This window comes from Fukomys damarensis, unplaced genomic scaffold (assembly GCF_012274545.1).
Source record: "Fukomys damarensis isolate Sample0158 unplaced genomic scaffold, DMR_v1.0_HiC HiC_scaffold_24, whole genome shotgun sequence".
Taxonomy (NCBI): domain Eukaryota; kingdom Metazoa; phylum Chordata; class Mammalia; order Rodentia; family Bathyergidae; genus Fukomys; species Fukomys damarensis.
The window spans coordinates 29,514,423-29,525,444 of NW_022900936.1; the positions used below are offsets into that span (position 1 = coordinate 29,514,423).

Consider the following 11,022-nt stretch of genomic DNA (forward strand, 5'->3'; position numbering starts at 1 on the left):
AAAAAAAAAAAAAAAAATCCCACAAAAAAATTGCAGCTGACCTAAGACTTCTTATTGTGTGCTACATTAATTTTACCTCCACAAAGAATATTTATGCTTAAACAGAAATATGCCAAAAGTTACAACGATTCCAAATCTTAATTTTGAAAGATAATTTTGTCAAAATAAATACAGTCTCTTTTGCTTGGGCTACATATTAAGTTAGGCTTTAAAATAAAAAAGGAAACTAGCCTCCTGCTGTGATTATACTTTTCCCATACCTTGCTGATTTAGTTCTGAGACCTTCACTGAGAATCCAGGCAATAAGAAAACATCAACTCATTAGGAATCACTTGTGAATTAGGAAATAAAAATTCCTGTTTCAAGACAATGATTTTAAACCTTGAATGGCTAGTCTTGACAGAGTTAAAAGGTTACGTTTTACTTTATTTATTTGTATTTCATGCTCATATCGGATTCCTTTGTCATTCTGTCTCCACACCACACGCCTTGTGGCTCTGGGGGGTGATCAGTTCATTGAAATTCTCTGGAGCTCATCCCACCCTAAGGATATGATTGAGCTGGAATAATCTGTCTCTGAATTTTTATCCATATCTATAATTTTCTAATTATTTCTGCTTCCATATATTCAAGTTCTAGTTAAATGTTGGACACTATGAAAACCAATTACATAATTAAAATACTGGACATGAGTCATTTCAAACTATTAAACATCTTGTGGAAATATCATATATAAATACAGCTATGAATATAATTGCATACAGAATTGTACATAGTCTAAATGAATCAAATCTAATTGAATTAGTCTTCCCAATCCCTTCTTGATTTTTGTCATATACACAGAGTAGGATTCTCTTCAGGGAACAAAACGTTTTCAGTACCTCCTCAATAGGGATAGAAAATGAGAAATCCAATTCTTATTCAAATAAGATAGACATCTAGACTGCGCCTAACAATGGAATCATCAGTCAACAAATCTGTATTGATATAATTTCAAATGAGCTACGTGTTGTGTTTATGTAAATAAAATGAACCATCAACCACATGAAGACTGCACACAACTGTTTTCAACCCAGATTGCTCCGCGGTAGCCAAGCAGGAAGCATAGAAACGTGCTCTTCTGGACATAACTTCAGCAGAAGTTTAATGTATTTCTAAGCGTTAGAAACAGTTTAAAACCATGTCTTACGCATTTTAAAAGTATTTCTCTTAATAAAGACAAATTAAGAATGTCCTACACCATTCTATTTACTTACAGAAAAATTCTTGCATTCAAAATATTTAAAGCAAAAAAAAAAAAAGGAGGGGAATAAAACAATATGAAAACATTCAACAGAAAATGACTTTCCCATCAAAAGACATAGTTCAACAATTATGTATAAATCTCAATTTAGCTTGAATAACTAGCTGAGAAATGAAGAAAACTCAAATACTAGTAGCCATATAAAACACTGCTGACCGTTTTTAGGTGAGTACTTTGATACATCTTCACCTTTTTATGGACATTTTCTACTGTGCCCCTACCAAACACAGAAAGCGCCTGTTACTTACTGGCTACTTCCAGCGATGCGTTGTGGCTCACCGCCTCTCCGAGGTAATTCCTGGCTACACAGACGTAGACCCCTTCATCAGGCCTGCTTTTTCGTCCATGTACTATACGTAAGAAAAATAAAGATCCACTTGGCAGCAACATCCGGTGGGAGCGAGGGTCATCTTTGTCTGTCTCCACTCTCTCCCCGCCTTTGTACCACTCGATAGTGGGTGTGGGGCGGCCCTCAGCTTTACAGTTCAAAGTTGCGGGTTCTCCTTTTGAGACGATTAGGTCTGAAGGGTGTTCAACAATACGCGGTGGAAAATCTTCCTGACGAAGACGGGAGCCTGCAGAATGGACCAAAAACATCTTCAGATAGCCCTTGAAAAGAGTTGAACCCTCCAGCAAAAACAAACGCCGGAACAATACTATTGAGAACATTGCCTAGGACTTACCTCTTCCTGCCCTATTTCCTCTCTACTCCTGCTGCTGTACATCTCGACTGTACCTTTCAGTGCTTTAATCCTTTTGACTCCTCCACTTAGAAAATTCTCTTGCTTAAACTGTGCATGTGCAAATCCTGTCTGATGTTCAAATTCTTCCTCTACGATTCCTTGAAGAACCTTTTACACCACACATGGTGCCTCTATCTGCAGAGGAATTCCAGAACTGTTAACTAGCTACCCAAGTATTAATAATAATGGCATAGCTTCCTGGAACCTCTATCCTAACTGACAAAATTAACGCTTTAACAAAATGAATATTTATATTAAAATATAATGAAACATCTTATCCAAACTGTTGTCTCTTCCTAAATAATAAAAGCATATCTGTCCAACTACTTTCCCCAGAGTTTGAATTAATGAGTTAATTTCACTGTTCTTATGTCAGGTTTCACTCACTTCAAAGAAGAAATGTTAATTGAGTTTTAATTTTTAGATATAATATTAACTGGAAAAGGAAACTGGATGAGGAGCTGCATTCTGAACCTTATGTGCCACCAAATAGTCACATAAAAATGTCATTTTTATGTATTCTTTGTACTTTACTTAATAAAACATAAAATTATAATCTAAAAGTGATCACATTTCATATTTTCAAATATTCCTATCTTACTTCTGCGTTACACAAAGTAAATGTATAAATTTCTCAAATGCAATAGCCTGGGCTACTTGGAGCCCAAACCCTGGCTGTCACATAGTGTTCCAATCTCAATGAAACCGGTCTTCTTACACCTTTCTGTCCTCCAGGTAACCCAAATTTCTCAGTTCTGTCTCTTTATCCCATCTCTACAGCAGGCTACTTGCAGGGTTCAACTGCTATTCCTTGCCATGAAGATTTAAGAAAGTCTCCAAAACGTTTCATGCCAATACTGATTAAGGCTTCGAAAAGCAAATACAGTTTGGGCCCTCCTCCACTTAGAGGCCCTTTCACTAAAGTCATTGCTCTTATCCCTAATAAATCCCGCAAGAGTCAGCTTGTTCCTCTACTGACCATGCTCTTCTGCCAGCCTAATGTTAGTTTCACAAACACCTTGTGCATTTTCCTATCCCACCACCCACGACCTATCCTAGTTATACTCTTCTTCCACATCTCTGCTCTTGACTGCTCCCACAAAGTCCCACTTTTGTACACTTAAATAATACTATACAACTATCTTTGGAAGGAGTTATAACAATTATAATTTAAATCTTGTGTCCAATGCTTTAAATACTGTCTCTTTCCCAGTATTCTGTGAAATGTATGGGTCAGATTTTGCTCACAGTTGTTTCTCTTATATCTGATAAAGTGCTCATAAATATGTGTTGAATAAATTAAAAAGTGGATGAAGTGCTAACAAGAAAGACTTAAATGAAGAGAAGGAACTGAAGCATAAGAACTGTACAATCTAGAAAAGACTTTAAAAGATTTTGTCATCTAAACTTGCAGCCAATATGCATTCTATTCCATGTGAATAAACTATAAATTCAACATGAGACTTATTTATATTGGTATCTAAGTCATAACTGGTGTAAATAATATTTTTCTTAGTGAAACGAATAAATGAATAATGACAGCAAAGTTTTCTTGTTTGTCTATACTCCTATGAAACAAAGTTATAATCCAAAATACCAAATAATAGTTTAATAGTCAGAAATACAGAGAAATTAGTTTAGTGCCGGATATACATAGATATTTTAAATAAAACTAGATTATACAAGAACAGGGAAGAAACCAGCAACACAGGAGAGGGGAGGATCATTTGAAACATGGCGTCTGTCACAAAGGCCATGTTGAAGTCAACTGAAACTTAGATTGACTTTTAGAATGCTCATAATTCAGTGTTACAAAATTTTAGAAAGTAAAGCATTGTTATGTTATTGGTCTTTACCATGACTGTAATTATGAACAATGTCTGCTAATAAGTATTAACTAATGAGATTGTCTATGCTTAATTAAAGCATATTTTATTTTATTTTAAATTCTGAAAGTCCATTTGAGATCACAAATAGCTGTGCATGAGGTCCTGTGAGAACACAAAGAAAGGGCACCTCAGATTCTGAGAAGTGAGCAGGGCATCTGTCGTCGTGGAACTTAAAATGAGCCTTGAAGAAGGAAAGGGAAAAAGGAAGAAGCTTATTTCACCCAGAGGCTAAAAGACTTCATGGTACCCTTATAGGATCTGCAGGTACATTTTTGTGTCCTTTGTCACAAAAGAGCGTGTCAGAGATTGGGAAACACGAGCTTGAAGATAAAGCTAAAATAAATATGTATGGGCTTTGTACATCAAGCCTGAGTTCTGCAACTTAGCAGAAAGAAAAAAGAAAACAGGAAACCACTTAACAGTGGAAGGGACCAGTATGATCAAGTCTGATTTTAAAGAGCTCACTATTGGTACTATGAAACTGGACACAGCAAGCTAAGCAGAAGGGTATTAGATAGGATATTTTTGTACCCATCAGCCAATAAATCTGATAGCTTATATTCAGACATCCTCAGACAGAAAGTAAAATGGAGGAAAAATCTAGAGACATTTAGTCTCAAAATCAACAGAATCTACACTCTCTGGCAATATGGAGGATGATGGAAATAAAAAAATGCACAGCATGGGAAAGACAGTGCGTACAATTTCACACTTCTGGTCTCTCCAGTGTGTGAACAACAGTCTTGATGAAGGTAAAGAGTAACAGTGAGATTAGGTGAGGGGAAGAAGGACAGAGGCAATATTTACTGAGTATGAGACACTGGGAGTTCAGGCTACTGCTAGACAAGTTGACAGCTGTATATCCAAATTTGACCTCAGAAAAGAAATCTCAGCTGGAGATGCGTATTAGAATAGAGCTGGAGACAAAAACCATGGGAAAGAATAAAACTGTCCAGAGAAAGGGCGTAGAGGAAGTAACAGTCAATTACAGAACCTGGAGATCACCCAGGCTGCACTGAAGTGTAGTGTTGCCGAGGACTCTCTCTACTCTAACCTGCAGTTCCACTCTGCTGGAGCGCGGCCAGTAAGACTTTTGGGAATGGAGAGCTCAGCCCCAAGCTTTCACCATGATGTTTATACAGCAACATTCAGTAAAAGATTCAGCAATAAAAATGCTTTCCATAATATTAATGGCTCAATTTTCAAAAATGCTCTGTGGGATACTCTTTCTTCAGATTGTTAATAGTATTGTTAAAAAAAAGGTTTAGTTCCCAGAGTCTTTAGTCCTGCTAATATACATTATAATGTGCAGGAAAAGGAATATAATATGCAGTATTTTCTAAATATATCTGGCCATTGAACTATTTTTATTCTTTTTTTTTTACAGGATATTTCACTAAACTTTGCTTCTGAAAAACATATTTAGGAGAAAATGAAATATTTTTCTTAAGCATATAATGATCTGAAGAAAGAAAATAAGGTTAGCAGAAAAAGGTATTTGACCATAGTACAACCAATTCCCTTCTGCATAATAAAAATATAGAAGTCTCTCATTTCTCATAGTGTATAACCTTCAGGAAAGAAGGGGCTTTCCAATATCTGAGTCATATTTACAATGAGTGATTGGTTAATCTCAGTAATATAAACTGTAACTGGTAGTCATCATCTTTATAAAAACTACAATAAATTATTCTCTGTAATCAACCATAACCAGGATTGAAAGGGACTGAAAAGAAAACTACTAGTAATTATCCATCATCTCCTTTCTCACAACATCTTTATGAGGTGGGTGTTATGGTATCTGGTGTCCATATGGGGAACTGAGATCTCAGCTGTCATTCAGCTGAAAGATGACAGTTCTCAGATTCAAATCTAGACAAATTCAAACTCTTGCTCTTTCCAACTATCCTACCAATACTGCTAGAATTAGCTGGTTAAAATCCATAGATAAACATAATATTTTCAGTATTGCTTTCAACACCAAAGCAGTCATTCTTGTTGTTCTTATTTTAAGTATAGATGAACCAGGCATGGCGGTGCTCACCTGCAATTCCAGCACTTGGGAGGCTGAGGCTGGAGGATTGTCATGAGATCTGGGCAAGCCAGGACTATACAGTGAGTTCAAGGCCATCCTGAACTACACACTAAGACCCTGCCTCAAACCTCACCTACAAAAAATTAATTCATAAATACATGAGATAAAATCATGAAAAATCACTCAAACATGATCATATCTGTTGTTCTTTCCCTCTTTACAGAATATCTACCTATAAACCAAATGGTTTGACACTCACTTGTCATTAAAAATGATGACAAGGAAGACTATAAAGCTTTTCTTTCACTGTTATCTTCTCTAAATATGAGATAACAATATTCAGTATGTATCTTACATGGTCAGTTTTTAATATTTGTACAATTTAAACTAAATATAATTGATTATAAACTCTGTTCTACCAACATTTTAGAAGGAGAAGTCACCCAATTTCTATTTGCAATTTGCGAAAATCTACTCAACTTATAACTATGATTCGCTTTCTCAAAGACTTTTTTTATGCCAGGGACTGACCTCGTGCCATCGCACGTTAAAGGGCACACACCATCACTGAGCTGTTCCTACAATGCTTAAAGGAGGACTTTGGGACAGTTCTACTAAGACCTAATAGGGAAGAACATATGTGAATCTCAGAAGTGCAGAAAAGAGACCACAAGTATCACATAATAGTGCTTTCAATTTTCCTCCTGAAAAACGGTGTCCACCTTTACTCTGTCACAGTTTCATCTCTGTATATGATAATCATCAATAATTATGTATAAAATCTCTCTCCAATTATTAATTGTGAGTTTCTTTAAGCCACCTGCTAATCTCCATTCTCATCAATGTTAATTAATGTTTTATGTCATAAGATATATATTTTATATATAATTTCCAAGAGCAACCTCCAGGTTTCAACCACAGTCTTCATATACTTAAACGTTAAGAAGAGACAGTAAAAGAAAGAGGGACAATGAAATATGTTGATAACAGAATCTAAGATGATAGTGTCAACTGTCCCAAGAAGAATCCTGACAGAACCTTGGGAACATAATTGCATGGACTTCAGGCAAGACCAGCATCCCACAAAAAGGCAGGGCAGGATTCCTTCAACAACTGCTCAGTTGGAAGATAAAATATAAACAGAGCGACTGAAATATTTAAATATTTACACAACCACAGCTGGAAAAAGACATACATGTAAGTGCTAAGTATTTCAAGGAAATAAATCAAAGTCACATGAGATTTATGATGAGGAAACCAAACTCCTAGCTGGATGTAAACTGCTTGCTGCCTGGAGATATCACTTCTAACAGAAGCACAAGAAATAAGCATTTAAGAAACTGATCTTAATATTCTGTTGAGTTTGATCTATACTTATATATATAAAATATTACATATAATAAATATAATATTACAAATAATAAATATTTTTCATCTATTTGGTTATATTGTTTTTTCTAACATGACACTAATCTTTGTCTTAGACTTAGGGTTCTGTTTATTTATGTTTTTATCTATTTCTCAGTAAATGGAGAAAACCAGTATTTTATTAAGAAAGTCTTGTTTGGATCCATATTTCCTATAGTTAGGTAAAACTACAAAACTGATAATCATTAAAATGTCCATTTGCATCATATATCATAATATGGCATCATCACAAAAAATTTTATAAAATTACTAAGATCACACAAGAAGAACAAATTTGATGGTAGCTGAGAGACACACAATGAATAGTAATAGACAATTTAGTGACATCTGTTCAAGGTGGGGGTACAGATGTATATAATGACCCTGATATCATACCTATGTTTGTAAAAGAATATAAATAAGCTTTAAAAAAAGCCTTGCTTCATAACATTTTTACTCAAGTTCCACTTACATTTCAAGGAGAAGAATGGCAACCAATTATTAACATACACCTTAGCATAGCCACCAATCCTGTAATTTTCCTGTCAGAGTTTCATCCAGCAAGGAGGTATTTGCTAACGATAAGAAAGTAGCACCATTAATTACTTGCTCCGTAGAGAGTAGGTTTCAGTAGCCGCTGCAGGAATACACATTTCCCAAATACAGTTATTACTGATAAAATGAGTATAACTCATTCATATTGTGCAGAAAAAGTACTTTCAGCTGAAATTATGCACAGTAAAGGAATACAAGGGAAGCAGAATGTGTGAAAGAAGAACTACATGGTGAATGGCATTGTCCTCATTTTGTTTTATTCTCATTTCTCTTGATTATCTTTACCTAAAGAAATCTATTTAGAAGAAAAATGGAAATCTTTTCTAACCAAGTTTAGAATATCCCAATAATTAACTGAGCATCACTGGTAGAACTTATCATTTAAAATGATTGCCAAAATAGCCCAAAATGAAACTCCAAAAGTGAATGACTCTTGTTTATATAACATCTCTATATTAACTACTATCCTAACAGCTGTGTCCTAAGAGATAAGAAAAATGACGATAGCATATCTATAATTTAGAAACAATTTTGTTTGTCCCTACCCCCATTTTAATACTATGAACAAGGAATGAAAGAGACTACTAGGACATTAGCTGCAGGAATTGCCTCAGCTGAGTCCAGTCAGGCAAGATTTCACCCCTGAGTTGTAAATGAAGTGGAAGGTGGTAGTTTGCTAGCTGAGCTCATTCTTTCTATTTGTCCTTTAGTAAATTTCCCAGTTAACATGCAAATCAGAGGATTTTGCTTTCTGTAAAATGCCAAACCAAAGTCTTCACATATTGTAAAGTCCAATGTTTTTCACTCTCTAATCTATCAATCTACTTGAATACTGCTCTTATATTACATTAAGGCATGTATGCTCTATGATGAATTGTGCTAAGTACTGGAAAGCAAAGAAATATGAAACGCAGTTGCTGATTTTAACAGTCCAAAGTTTTCCAAGAGAGATAAAAATATTAACAAGTATGATATTTAAAAATGAGACCCATTCAAAGGAACACCACAGTAGAGAAACATTGGAATGAGAAGAAGGATAAAAAGGGAACAATACGAACTACTCTAGTATCTTAGGGGAAAGTAATTAAAACTAGAGACTGGACTCATTTTGTCTGGATTCAAGTATAGTACTCACTAGCTTTTGAACTTTGGTAAAATGTTTAAATCTCTCTGAATGCTAGATTTTTCATCTATGAAAAAGAGGATAAAATGATACTTCCTTTATACGTCAACGTAATTCCTGGTGCACAAAATATTATTACACTGACCAATACATTAGAATTATTAATACAGAACTTTGGAAGTTACCATAAGCATGATTATTTTCTTTGATGATCGTCCTCTCCATATCATCTTCTTTAATTACATTAGAATTATTAATTTATAGAGACATTTCCCCTCTCATTTGCAAACTAAGTTCAGTCCCTCGTTTTTGTTAAAGAATTCAATGTAAAATTATTTTTGATTTATGCAATTCCTGGAATATTCTGGCCCAATTCCTGAAAATTGTCTCTCAAAAGGTGAGAAGAAAAATTAAATAATAAAATAAAATAGATTTAAAATAGTTATTAACACAGCCAACTTACTATCTTACTGGAAACTTATACACTTTGACTAAAGTTAAATATGTCTGTTTCTTGCAAAAAATATTCCAAATACATCCACTGTCTATTAAAATATATATTTTCAAATTTAATAGACAAAGTAATGCTACTAAAATATTATGGAGTGAATAATTATCTTTTATTTCCTTTTCATTACAAGCACAAAATTACCATGAGTAGCCAGAATACAGATTAAGTTAGTTTGGAATAGTGTATCCCAACTGCCTATTTCAATCGGCCCCAAAATATATAAGCCTGACAATATAATATCTATTATATTCTAAAATCCAAAACCTTTTTTGAAATGGTAGACTCAACCAGACATTTTAAATTTTCACTGACAAAAGATTTTGACAATATTTGGAATTGTAACAAATAGTATTGGCATAGTTCTATGATTTTTTTTGTGTGTGTGCCAAGTTCAAACTCAGGACCTTGTAGCAAATGCCACTGAGCAAAATCCCTGGCAAGATCTATGATTTTTTTTATTTCTAAGAAAATATAGTTATCCATAATCTTGTATTTTCTATACATTAGGGCAATTTACACATTATTACAACCATTATGAATCTATAGTTCATTTTTATATTAATACAAAAATGCTAGAGGATTATAAATAACCTGAATATCCAGAACATGAGCAGATTTCCGTATCAAAGTGAAACTCAAAAATATTAGAAGTATATAAAATAACTTTATCTATCCTCACTTTTAACTTCTAAAAGAATTATGTAATGTATTCAAAACATGCTTTTAAGTAATGAAACTAAAGTCTATAAAAACAAGTACAAAGGTATTATAATTCTTTAACCATAGGAAGGTTTCAAAATGTATTATGTAAAGCAATATTTTATTCTTTTACTAAAGAGTTACATTATAGTTTCATATAATTTGTATATTATAGATATCATTTGCTAAAAGTTAATAACCTAAAGTCAATTACAAGACTAAAAATACAGCTTTTAACTTTGTTTCTGCAACCAGTAGTTTACCATGTCATATTTAAGAACCCTTGATTCTTTAAAGGAGAGTTGTTAATGTCTGCACAGCAAGAATATGTAATTGTCTGAAGACAATTACACTTTTGGAAAACAAAACACTTAAAATAACCTTTTAAAGGATTACTGAGAAATCCCTATAGGAATGCAGTCAACTTCACTCACTAAAAATTTAGGCAGTACTTTTGACATGAACAAGAATTTCTGATGCAAATCTTTTACATATTAGCAGACTAATTGTAGTCTTTCCCTCCTTTTTCTCTTCCCCATTTTTCTTTCATTATATCTTGGTTTTTGTTCTTACAGATTCTATGAGGTGGCCTAATAAAAGATACTAGAGGAAGAATATAATCATTTGAAATACAAGGGAATGTCATTAATTATATCAAAGAAAAAGTTACCCAGAGTGGGTCTAATAGGGAAAATCAACCATAAATAAAATATTAGTACTATCATTTTGAGAAAAAAAAAAAAAAAAAAAAAAAACA

General features: G+C 33.8%; 1 protein-coding gene across 10 annotated transcripts in view; it reads right to left on the reverse strand.

The window, feature by feature from the left end:
* Robo1 (roundabout guidance receptor 1) overlaps window positions 1–11,022 on the reverse strand; it is a 744,872-nt gene that overhangs the window by 327,966 nt on the left and 405,884 nt on the right. For all 10 annotated transcript variants that reach the window (XM_033768167.1, XM_033768168.1, XM_033768171.1 and 7 more), the window contains one exon: window positions 1,552–1,878. In XM_033768167.1, coding sequence (XP_033624058.1) covers window positions 1,552–1,878 — 327 coding nt within the window. The remainder of the gene's footprint in view (window positions 1–1,551; window positions 1,879–11,022) is intronic.